The 12,403-nt window shown below is 40.5% G+C and overlaps 1 protein-coding gene across 10 annotated transcripts in view; it reads left to right on the top strand.

Moving 5' to 3' along the window:
* The window catches only part of ANO4 (anoctamin 4), a 141,547-nt gene that overhangs the window by 50,920 nt on the left and 78,224 nt on the right, over positions 1-12,403 (top strand). For all 10 annotated transcript variants that reach the window (XM_083462849.1, XM_083462852.1, XM_083462851.1 and 7 more), the window contains one exon: positions 11,837-12,025. In XM_083462849.1, the coding sequence (XP_083318975.1) occupies positions 11,837-12,025 (189 nt within the window). The remainder of the gene's footprint in view (positions 1-11,836; positions 12,026-12,403) is intronic.

Below are 12,403 nucleotides of genomic sequence, written 5' to 3'. Positions count from 1 at the left end.
TAGCGATGGCACGTCTGCGCACATTTGTGTTGCTTTTTGCCGCTTCTGCGCATACGTGTGATGTCATTTTGAGCGTCTGCGCATGCGCAAGCGGCGAAACCCAGAAGTAACACACTCCGTTACTTCCGGGTTGCTGCGGAGCACAACTTGAACGCGCTCAACTCGAAGCGTCTTTAACCCGAGGTATGACTTTATAAGCAACCAGCCCATAGGTATTGGTGTTGTGTCTGTTGGGAAACTGTGTACGTGCAGCTACTCACACAGAGTCAATTAAGGTTTGGCAGACAGCCAGAAGGCAATCTGAAGGAGTAGGTCTGCCTGTTGATAACAGAGACATGGAGACCGCTCCCTGATTGGTCAAGCTGTCTCAAGGGAGTGATAATTAATGGCCTACTAACTGGGAGTTCAGTGTTCAGTGTTCGTGAGTTCAGAGTTCAGTGTGTCAGTGTAGGAGTTGTGAGTCGCGTCAGAGAGAGCAAGCTATAGATCTGTGTTCTGTTCCTGTAAATAGTCCACTGTATATAATAAAGACCTAACTACAAGTTCCTGGTTCCTGCTTCATCTATCCTGTCTGCAGCCAAGTCGCCAATTGCTTCCGTGGATTCTGCATTTACTCTGCTAGGTCTGGCTAAGGTCCTGCAACTAGTCAGAAAATTGTGAAACACCAATAGGTTTTGCCAATAGTGTCCAGACAGAGCAGTCCCACTTATATATCATGTGAATGTGCAAGTGTTCTTGAATCTCGGTAAAAGGTATCAGATTCTGAGCATTCTGAGCATGTGCTAGCAGTAAAATCAGGACATCAACTTGAAGCAAGTCTCATTGTTAATGACAAACAGAATAAGAATGTCAAGATAAGGGTGCCTGCCTTGCAATAACTACTGCTGGCAGAAAATGCATGTGCTTTCACTGCCTGTTATTTGTGAATTTCATTGGTGCAATTTAATAATCTATCTACATGCTCAGCTGTCTGCATTTAAATTTCCTTATGCGAACAAACTGCCTGAGGCAGGTTGGGTGAGAGCAAACTTTCCAAAGTGCAGTCCTTTGTAGTTTAAGATGGGATGTTACCTCTCCATCGACAATGGGTCTTGAAAGATAACTGTGCTCAGGCTTAGAAGAGTGAAGGTCATTTCTACAGATCAGCAGGTTTATTGATAATTCCCTGCAGTCCACTAAATTGACCATGTGCTCTGCATCAGCAGCACCTTATTCACTGAACATCAATGCACATTTGAAAACCAGCCCACAAGGCCAGCTGTAGGGCTTTCAGCACTGCAGGTGAAGTATTAAAATGGTGATTGACTTCTTACATCTTTTTATGCACTCACCTCGTTTCACAAAATATAGATATAAATATATATTTCCTGAAATTGAAGTATTAGAAAGAATATATAGGCTCTGGATGTAAGATCTATTAGCTTATTTTTATATCAGTATCTTTAAGACAAGTTAGAAGAACAAAACAATGTTTTTAAGATTTATAAACTGGTAAGTATTCTGACAGACTTTAAGTTAGTTTCCAGGGTTCACAAAGCTGTTGTTGGTTTGTCAGTTGCACCTATTAAGGCGTACCTATTGGGGAAATGTCTTCTCTGGCAGAAGCACAATCCTAACAGACATGTGTACTTCATAGCTGTCAACCTTCCCTTTTTTTGTGGGAAATTCCCTTATTCCAGGGTTGCTTCCCGCTGCTTCCCGCTGCTATCCCGGATTGTTAGATATCCCATAGACTGTCCCCGGGACAGGTGAGGCTGCTGATCCCTTATTTTCGAGGCTGCTGATCCCTTATTTTTAAATCTGAAAGTTGATAGCTATGGTGTATTTTTCTTTAAATGAGGAATTGCAATTAATGTTCTAAAAAATGTGCATGTGAAAAAGGCCTTCTCAGTACATGTTTACTGAGAAGTAAGAAGTAAGGCCCATTGAGTTCAGTGAGATATCTTAGAAATGTGACTATAAATAATGAATTGCCATTTTTGTATTCTAGTATTTTAGTTTGCTGCACTGTTTCCACTCTTCAGTTCTCCTACTCTCCAGTTTAAGTAAGTGGAGACTGGTCTATTAGGGCAGGGGGTTTCTAACCCAGCACCCATGAAAGCCTTCATTGGTGCCCCACTTTTATTCAGTGGGTCTAACACCCAGGTATCCTGGGGTCACAAAAACTAGCTGCTTGTACACATCCACTGTATAGCATTATTAGACCAAAGTTTTCTTAGGGATAATTTTGTCTTAAATTTGGTCTAATTGAAATCAATATTTGGAAGTTTTATATTGCAATATAATTGAAATCAATAACATTGACTCCTGAGTAAGTTTTAGGACTGTAGCCTAAGGACTCTGGTATTGTTCCATTGCCCATTGCAGGACAACAATTCTGCAGGCAGCTTCTGTTTTTGCATGCCTTTCTGATTTCTTTGGAGTCCGTGTTCTTTTACTTAATTGACTAGACTTGTGCCAAAATCTGTTTACTTTGGAGGATACTTAAACAAGCTAAAATTCTGTACATTTTTACTAGGGCATTGCTTTGTGATGTTATAAATCTAATTGGATAGCCTTCCGTGTACTGTACTGTTAATGTGAAGCATTATTTGAGGATCTTCACCAGTATTTTGCCACTTAGGCATTTGTTGCTGGCTGTGCAAAGATTTAAGTACTTTGACTGGCTTGGACCAAAAGCATCACCCAATAATATTTAGTTACACCCTTAAGTGCCTAACCAGGAGTAAGACCCATTGAATTCTGTGGCTATTATTTCCAAGTAGACTTGCATAGGTGTATACAGTTAGGATTATGGGGAGCTTTAGGTGAAACCACCATCCTCATGTTGTCTGCTTCCCCATTTCACAATGGATTACGTTCGAAAACCAAGGTTCCACTGTATTGTGTACTAACACCTTTGTCATCACATCAAGATGTTGTGCATTATCTGGGGTATGGAAATGTGCAATATTACGGCAAGGTTACTGCATGTTATGGAGGAGGCAAGAAAAGTTGACATATCAGTACTCTTTGGGGAGTGCAAGCTTATGCCCCCTATAACACTGGCCTTCTATAACACTGATCCAAGGTGGGTTGCAACAGGAACACTGCAATCATATGGTAAAATAAATATATGGTGAAAGTAACATATGGTAAAGATTAAGAAATGGGTCCCCAAATGCACTGTACTGCAGCTGAGTCTGGGTGTGCTATAATGCAGCACGTAAAGATTGCTTCTGTCATTGTAAACCTAAAATCTGTAGAGTGCAGGAATCTCTGCGATCTATAGTATTTAGTATATTTATCTCATGCACTCCCTTCCAGCAGAAATGCTCTTTTATATACAGTCGTAGACTCATTAAAGGGCATGTGCATGGGGAGAATCCACCTACACACTATACCACATGTGCACAACCAAATGGGCATTGTTGCTGGTCTTTACAACACCACTCGGCTGGTAGGGTGTGATAGTGGGCATCCCATCTCTCTCCAGCTGGTGAGCCATACGCTCAAGTCTGTCTACCAACCATCTGTTAAACAGTGGAGATTTTTTTACATACAAGAACGCATACAGCTTGGCATTGCAAGAAGGAGATCTGAACTGCAGTCAGGCAGCGATGCTGAGTAGGTAGCTACTATTGCATTTTGTTTTCCTGGTTTTCTGTGATTGCTCCCCTCGCTCCTTTAAGGCTCTTATGATCCAAGCCATCCATGTGTCCCTTAGGAGCCCTCTTCCTGGCTGGTTCAGCTGTAGCTAGATTAAAAAACATAGTGGAAAAATGAATGGAAGGTAATACAATGGACCACTTGGTGGGGAAGGCTTGGGAGGGTTGATTTGGTTATCAATAATGACACATAAAAGAGACAGTATAGGCCTTGTTTGGATTTATTATAATGTACAGTGTGTGTGTGTGTGTGTATTTACAATGGTACAACTTTTGCAGATGTTTCAGTGTGTTATATCTGTGAATGAAATGATGCAACATCTCTTTTAAAAATCCTTCCAGTTTTGCATCTTAGACTTTAAATTGCTTGTCAATGTACACTAATAACTTATTCTGCATTTATTGACCTAATATTTCCACTGCTGCTTATGTTATCCTGATCAAAGAACCAAGCTAGCCATAACTCTTTGTGTGAAATCATTTTTGAAGCTCTTTTTGTTTGTGCTGTCATAGTTTAGATACTGTTCTGATATTTCAAGCTATAGATTGAGAAGATTAAACTCCTGGCAGCTGCTGGAAACCCTAGCAATGGTCCAAGTTCTTAATCAGCAGTATAGTTTGCCATCTTAAGAATTAAGGTTGGTGCTTTATGTTTTGAAAAGTTGAAAAAATATCACTGACTTCAGCAACAGCTTCAAGCTTCTGGTTTTATTTGAGCAAAGAGCTGTTTTATTATTGCTTTCAGGCACCCCTAAAATGCTCCAGCTTACTTGATTATTTACTTAAATGTACAACTGCTTGTGAGCTTGGATGAGCACTTTCTTCTTTAATAAATACTGGACAGCCACATCAAATGGCTACAAATAGTCATTCTACTTCCATAAGACCATCTGCAGAAGAAAGCCCGATTTATTAGCAATTTGGTGCTACACTGAATAGGTGCAGGAGTTGTGTGGTCTTGGCTTGATTATTATCACCAGAAAACACATTTTGTCTAATTCAGAAGTGAAGATGTCATATATAGGGAGGAGCCATCACACAGTTATAGGCTGCGTGCTTTATTGAAGGCCCTATATTCAATCTCTAGCATCTCCTGCAAAAGGATCTCAGCTAGCAGAGTTTGGAAGGGACTCTGTCTCAGTACTGGGCTGAGTGGACCAGTGTTATGAAACGATCCCAATATCTAGTTTTCCGCAGTTCTGAATTTGGTTGTATGGTTTTTTGTTTTATACATATGCAACATACCAAGCACCATATTATATTATACATACTACATACTACACCCTGGGTTTACACTGAAGTGGGATTATCCTGGGCTTGACTTGTAACTGTTACCAGTAAGGTTGAACTCTATGCCTCAAGTATGAACCTCTCTTTAATGCAGGCATCCCCAAACTTGGCCCTCCAGATGTTTTGGGATTACAACTCCCATCATCCCTAGCTAACAGGACCAGTGGTCAGGGATGATGGGAATTGTAGTCCCAAAACAGCTGAAGGGCTGAGTTTGGGGATGCCTGCTTTAATGTAACAAAAAATCAAGCAAATTGTTAGTTCAGTATATTCACAATACAAAAGTATAGATGCACACCAAAGGCATATTGCTTTTTTGTTCTTCTTTTACAATTTCTTTCAACATAGTCTTCACACCAATGCATTTTTGAAGCTCACTATGTAAACCCAGAAACCTCCTGGCCACAGCATTTAAAATGCTTAATAAAAAAAGATTAACTTGAAGTATATGAATCAATCCAACAGTGACTGGAGAAATTTAGGTCAAATCCTGAATTAGTGTTGAGCTTTCTGCTGATTACCTTCATGCTTCTCTGCTTATCCATTGCAACTTGCCTTTGTTATTTAAGCCTCATATTTCTCTTATTAAGAGATACAGAATATTTCCCTGGCAGCACTTACTGCACTGCATTCTTCTGATGCATTTTTGAACATACTGTTAAATAACCATTTTACAGGGCAAAACATTTCTTCTATTTAGAGGAACCTATGTAACCGGTGTTTCTGTCAGGAGTACTGAATAGAGAAGGGATTGAAATGTCATGCCCGATTGGGCACCGAGAATGGTCTGTGGTAAGCAGAATTTGAAGAAGAAGAAAAACTTATTTGGGCCTTTTAGGAGTCCTGGGGCTGTTCTAAGTCTTCCTGGGGCCTGCATGCTTGCATTCTGCCCCATGCAGTTTTGGGAAGTCCCCCATGGGCTATGTAAAAGGGCAAATTTCCACATGTATCCAACTTCCACCTGCAGTATGCATCTGTAAACTTCAGAAAGAGTCAAAATATTTATCTCCTCTGTTTGTCCACTCATGTGCACAGATGTAGCACATCTTCTTTCTCTCCGGTATCAAATCCTAGAGACAAGCTGCAGGAGACTGCTGTTATCCTTACGTTCTGCTTGATAGTTTCCCAGATGCCTTTGGCATTCTTGCAAATTGAGTGCTTGACTAAAATGGAGACAAGTTGCCCAAGGCCCCAAACTCAAATACAATGCAATCTTAGCCCCCAAACACTGCACCTCACCTTTGCCCAGAAAGATTTGCAGTTAAATATTGCTTCCCTGTCAATTCACACAGCTTTGGATGTTCAGATAATACTGAAACTATACACGCTGCCTTTACCCCGCACCCAGTATGAAGAGTTTGGCATTAAATGTCAGAGGGGGATTTTCACTGGTGGCAGATGACAGAGAACTGTGACTCCATGAGACAGGTGTAAAACCAACTTAAATAAAGCTTTTATTTCAAAACAACAAACAGTAAAGCTTGTGGGTGTTTTTCCTGCAGGCAGAGTTCAAACTGCAGCTTTTCTCCTTTTGTAGCCATGGCCAGCTGCAACCAATCAGCCCAGAGCTCACAAAAACTGTTCTTAAAGGTACAAACATGTTTCTGTGCAGAATGACTCCCAACATTAAAATCCAGACTACAATTGCAGTGCTGCCTAATATGACAGGCCCTCTGATCCAGGAACTTCATCTAATTAATTAATTTCTATACCGCCCTATACCCGAAGGTCTCAGGGCAGCTCACATAAAATATCAGATACATAAAATCAAAACAAAACCAACAACCCAATAACTCCCCCCCCCCCAAAAAAAATAGCCAGCATTTTTAAAAAGGGTCTAGGATGTAGATCAACTCAGGCAAAGGCCTGATTGAAAAGGAACGTTTTTGCCTGGCACCTAAAGGGGTATAGTGAAGGCGCCAGGCGAACTTCCCTGGGGAGAGCATTCTACAGACAGGGAGCCACTGCAGAGAAGGCCCATTCTCGTGTTGCCACCCTCCTGACCTCTCATGGAGGAGGCAACCGAAGAAGGCCTCAGAAGATGATCTCAGGGTCTGGGTTGGTTCATATGGGAAGAGGCGGTCCTTGAGGTATTGTGGTCCTGAGCCATTTCTATAGGAACATCCCTAACTGGATGAGGACTCATTCATCCTAATGGGTGCTAGACAGTGGCCAACCAGATACCTATGGGAAGCCTGCAAGCTAGACATGAATTAAACAGCACTCTGCCCACCTGCAATTCCCAGAAGCTGGAATTCAGAGGCATTATGCATCTGGAGGTAGAACTTAGTAATTGTGGCTACTTGCCAATGATAGCCTTGTCTTCCACAATAGCACTGACATCGAACAGGGGCTGCATTAAATCTAGCTTTCTGGTGAGCAAATGATTTATTTAACAAAACTTGTATTCTGTTTAACTGTAAATAAAACTGAGCAGTTTACAAAACAAAGTTGACCAAATTAGCAATGTTATTGCAGGCATCAAACTAGGGCTAGTTATGTGTAGTCCCAGCAGCTGTAGGCATGTAGCATTAGAATGGGGGCATTTTGGGTGGCAAAAAAAGTAAAATGGCCACAGCTTTGATTTCCAGAGGATTAAAATGGTGGGTCAATTAAAAATGGAAGTCATAAAATCAAAAATGTCTTTGTAAGTGAAAGCACCTTCCTGTATCTTGTACCCTTCCATTTTTAATCTGGCAGACACTAATAGCATGAGTATGTTTTGTGTTTGTCATATTTTTTCGAACATTTCCTTGAGTTGCTGAGAAAGCTGCAATAGGAAATGCAACACTCAGTTTTTTGGTTTGGCTTTTTATTACTCCGTTAAAATAAGCAACTCCACATTACCCCATTAATTTTCTGGGAGAGACAGATAATACCCATGCCAAGCAAGTCACTTGTTGATCATCACATAAATTGAAGTCTAGGAGCACCTTGTGTTATATGTTTGCCTAGATTTACAGAAAGTACTTCTTAATCTGCACTGCCACTTCTTTTTTGGATTGTTTCCATCAAAATTAGCTGCCAAATGAAAATGGATTTTTCACTGTCAATGTAAAGGGGAAAGAACAACTTGAGTATCTTCCAGGGGAAATAGCATCTTTACTGTCTAACCATATATCCTGGTGCTTTTATATCTGTAACACCCAAGAAAACAAGAACATGACAGAGACAAGGGTGACAGGCAATTGAAACGTTAAAAAATGTTCATCCCCACACCCATGCCATACATTCAATGCGCATTTAAACCACATGACTCCCCCCCTCCAAGAATCCTGAGAACTGTAGGTGATGGGAACTGTAGCTCTGTGAGCTCTCTGGTGGGATACCTGCCAGAATTTTGAAAAAGTTTTTCCAGCAGGCTATAGCTTTAGAGGGGAAATTAATATCCTAATTCAAATGTGGGCAGGATTGTTCCCACAAGGGCACAGTGTCTGCACATTAATCGATCTGCGTAAGATTCAACAGAGCCCTGTTTTATCCCTTACCCCTCAGTCCATGCACAGATGCAGATGGCAACAAGGGCAAGCCATTTAACGGGTGGTTTGGGAACATACTGCATACCCTGCCCTATTTCAGCCCTTTCCTGTGCAATCAGGTTCCACATTCAAGAATTAGGAAGGCTGAAAAATGCAGATTAAGAGGACAAAAATGTGAGCGTGCAATTCTTGTAAATAGGAGGGAATTGCTTAAGAAATTTGCCTGTGAATTTTTCAGCTCTAGTTCAGCCCGCTTCAGATATTTAAAGGGCCAGTTTGCTTGCATACTTTATATTCCAGAAACACTGCAGAGTGTTGAAAAGTTTAAGTTTCATTGTTTTATTTACATTGATAGTTTCATTTGAAAACATATTTGGACGTTCCTCTTTTGGTTTTTAGTCACTTTTAAAGGATTTAAAAACAAATATATGCTTTCCCAAAACCACTTTACTCCTTCATAAGCTGAGAAAGCTTTATACTGTACAGTGGTACCTCGGGTTACATACGCTTCAGGTTACATACACTTCAGGTTACAGACTCCGCTAACCCAGAAATATTACCTCAGGTTAAGAACTTTGCTTCAGAATGAGAAAAGAAATTGTGCAGCGGCAGCACAGCGGTGGCAGGAGGCCCTGTTAGCTAAAGTGGTGCTTCAGGTTAAGAACAGTTTCATGTTAAGAAGAGACCTCCAGAACGAATTAAGTACTTAACCCGAGTACCACTGTACTCTAAATCAGTGTTTCCAAACTTGGGTCCCCAGCTTTCATTTATACTACAACTGCCCATTATATTGAGACTCAAGAAAAGAGCTGATCAAGCCGATTCTGAGGAAAATACCTCGTAGTACAGACAACACCTATATCAGACACCTCTTAGCTGACAAAGACCCCGAAATCAACAGGCCTGTGGCGAAGTACTGTTACATTGCAACAAGAATAAGACGAGCAATGATGACAGCAACGGAGTTCAAATTGCAAACATTGAAGGAACGATAATAAACAGTAGTGACATTTGAATTGAATCCTCAAAACCTTAAAAGTCGAAACCTGGTCATAAACATAAGTACCAATTTTGTGATTTGGCCATATCTCCACTGTTATCTGTAGTACAATAGTACTTATATTGCCATATTTTATTTTATAAATTGCTTGTTGGATATTGACCGTATTAAAGATATTTGAATTTTTTTATACTACAACTCTCATCATCCCTGGCTATCAGGAGCAGTGGTCAGTGATAATGGGAGTTATTGTCCAACAACAGCTGAGGACCCAAGTTTGAGAAACACTGTTAAATAATAGTAAAATATAGAATAAACAGGAAGCAAAGCTACGATCTCTGCAACTACTCCTAGTGCTGCCTCTTTTATGCATCACTTAACATGCTCTGACACTAAAGGAGGCCGGGTTTTGAATTACAGCATCGCCAACAGGCAACATGAATAAGGAGCAGCAATGTATTAGTTTTATTCAAGCATGATCTTTAAAAATCATGGTACTGTGGCCCAAGGTGTAAAATGAATGTATGCATTATGCTCTCTAGTCATACAAGTTAGGGAAGCTGGAAACAGATGCAATGGAGCAGTGGTTGAATTAAAGAAGGGGTCCTTAATAAATCCCACATGTAGGGCTCCAGGTCTCTCCTTAGTTTTTAGCCAAATTGTGATCCCTCTCTGTACCTTCTAAAACGGGGGGCCATAAGACGATTGAACTCCTTATGTAATTTAAGTACTGTAAATGAAGACAGGGCTCCTGTGCCTTTAATAAGGTCGTGGAAGCAGGAATCTCTGCAGCAGCTGGTGAAGATTGCACTGAAGGAGTTAGAAAATCTGCAGCTGCTGAAATTCTCACTTCCACACAACTATCGGAGGTACAGGTAATGAAATACTGTGCTGCATTCCTTTTCTTTATTTTTCTTTATATTTGTAGGCTTTCTTTTGAGAACTCTAAGAAACCCAAAAACCATTGTAGATTTAAAATTGGTGCAGTTTGAAAAGTTTGGTTTGGCACTGTGATTCAAAATGGCACCCAGTCAAACAGGCAAAGAAAAACAACAAACAAAACCCACTGCTTGATTTCAGGAACCATAACAAGGGTCATAGGAATAATAAATGATACAAATAAATAGACCAAGTCTTTTCATATCATTTATATATCACAAAAATGAATTTGAAGTAAATTGCATTAAGTATGAAACTTAATGTAATATTTGAAGATACCTGGGCTCTGCTGTCGCCCACTTCATGTTACATTTTGGTTCTGGCTGGAAAAAGCACATTCCTGCTGTGGGATATGTCCTTACAGTACAGTATTTCAGAATTAAGGGTACTGGTGAAAGACCTTATTCCTTAGTTCCTTCCCTCCCTATATTGGAGCATTAGAATTCGCTTCAAAGAGTCAATTTGACAGCAGTAAAATCATTTTTATTTTGTCATGACAAAATAATGGTACAGACACGCGTTGCCCGATGTCTGCCCCCGCCCCCCGGGCTTGCCAGCCCTTTTTATACCCTCTGGGACGGATAATCATTTGATTTCGGAGAAAACGTGATTTACGGGAAATGGTACAGAATTTAGCTTTCGTTTCTCCATATTTGGACTTCCTTGTTTCACGTATGTCCAGTCCCTCCCTCTGGGGTTACATAACATCCATTCAACCTTGCTCTTTATCTTTTACCCGCCCAAGCCAGACATTCCTGAGATAGGCCTATTTTCACTGTAACATCTAAGCAAGAAAAAGCCTTGTTCTTCTGGCTGGTGAAAAACCTCCCCCCTTTGGAAAAACCTCCCTCCTTTGGGATAACATATGAGAGAGGAGAAAATGCCTTAAACAGTTTTTGGGATCATATAGAGAATAATATTCTAATGCCCCCTTCACTGGTATGATTTAATCTAGTGCCCTATAGTACAGTATAGAATAGTATGGCTTGAAGGATAGAAAAACAGAATTCCTTCTTTGCAAAAGGGGTAGCTGGGGAGGAAGCAGGAAAGGGAGGCAACAGCTGAATGGAATGTGGAAGTGGGAGAGAAGGACTGAGATGTTGGAAGTTGTTTTTCTGGGCCTTAGAGCAGAGCTTAGAGTTTAAGTGGCCATCTTCTTTCCTTCATGGCCCCCTGGACACTGCCTTCACTTTCACTTTTACTGCATTCCATAGAACTTACCCTGGAGCCTTCGGTAAGGGATTGTTCTTAACTGTCAGTATTTACTATAAGCTGTCACTACTTAGTACACCATGGCTTGAGTCACTTTTAAGAATGGGAAATTTGCAGACTTAAGTCAACAATCCAGTTTACACACGTGTTGACTTCTTTCAAATGATTCATTTCAGACACCTTTAAATGTCAATCTATGTTTGTAATATACATAAGCAAAATTTGCCTCCTACATCCAACTTGGTGTTTTTTTTTAATCTTTCTGGTAGGTAGAAGCTTATCTATTCATGGGGCTGAAAAGTGTGTGCAGATCTACCAGAGAAGAAGCACAGCAAGCCATCGCTTATCACAGCGCCCGCCTGTGGTTAGGCATTCTTCAGTCCCGCAAGTCAGAAGGTCAATAAAAATGGAGGCCTCATCTTCTGGATCTGATGGGAAGCCAATCACTCATCAGCCAGGTAACAATGTTTTCCTGATTGCTTTACACAAATGATACATGCTATGAAATGAATTCATAGCATCTGATCAAGCTTGCATGGAAATCAATCTATAAGCCAACATCCATAGATTGATGTTCACTTCGGCCTTTCTCCGTGTGCTTGTTCATAGCTGCGGTGGTTATCAGTACTGTAGAGCAAGTTTGGGAATTTTAGAAAAGAAGAGATATTTCACAGCTTTTAAGATTTCTGCTCATAAAATCACCATCAAGTATACTTACCCAGTCTGGTACTTGCTATTTTTAGACACTTAAAGTATGCCAGTATCAGAGTTACCACTGTAATGTTACTTTCTCCATCCTCTCTTTTTGGTACAAACAAAATACTTGATTTCCTGCA

Source organism: Podarcis liolepis, assembly GCF_965112155.1.
Source record: "Podarcis liolepis genome assembly, chromosome: 10".
In the NCBI taxonomy this organism is placed as follows: Eukaryota; Metazoa; Chordata; class Lepidosauria; order Squamata; family Lacertidae; genus Podarcis; species Podarcis liolepis.
This window is presented reverse-complemented; position numbering and strand designations above follow the sequence as displayed.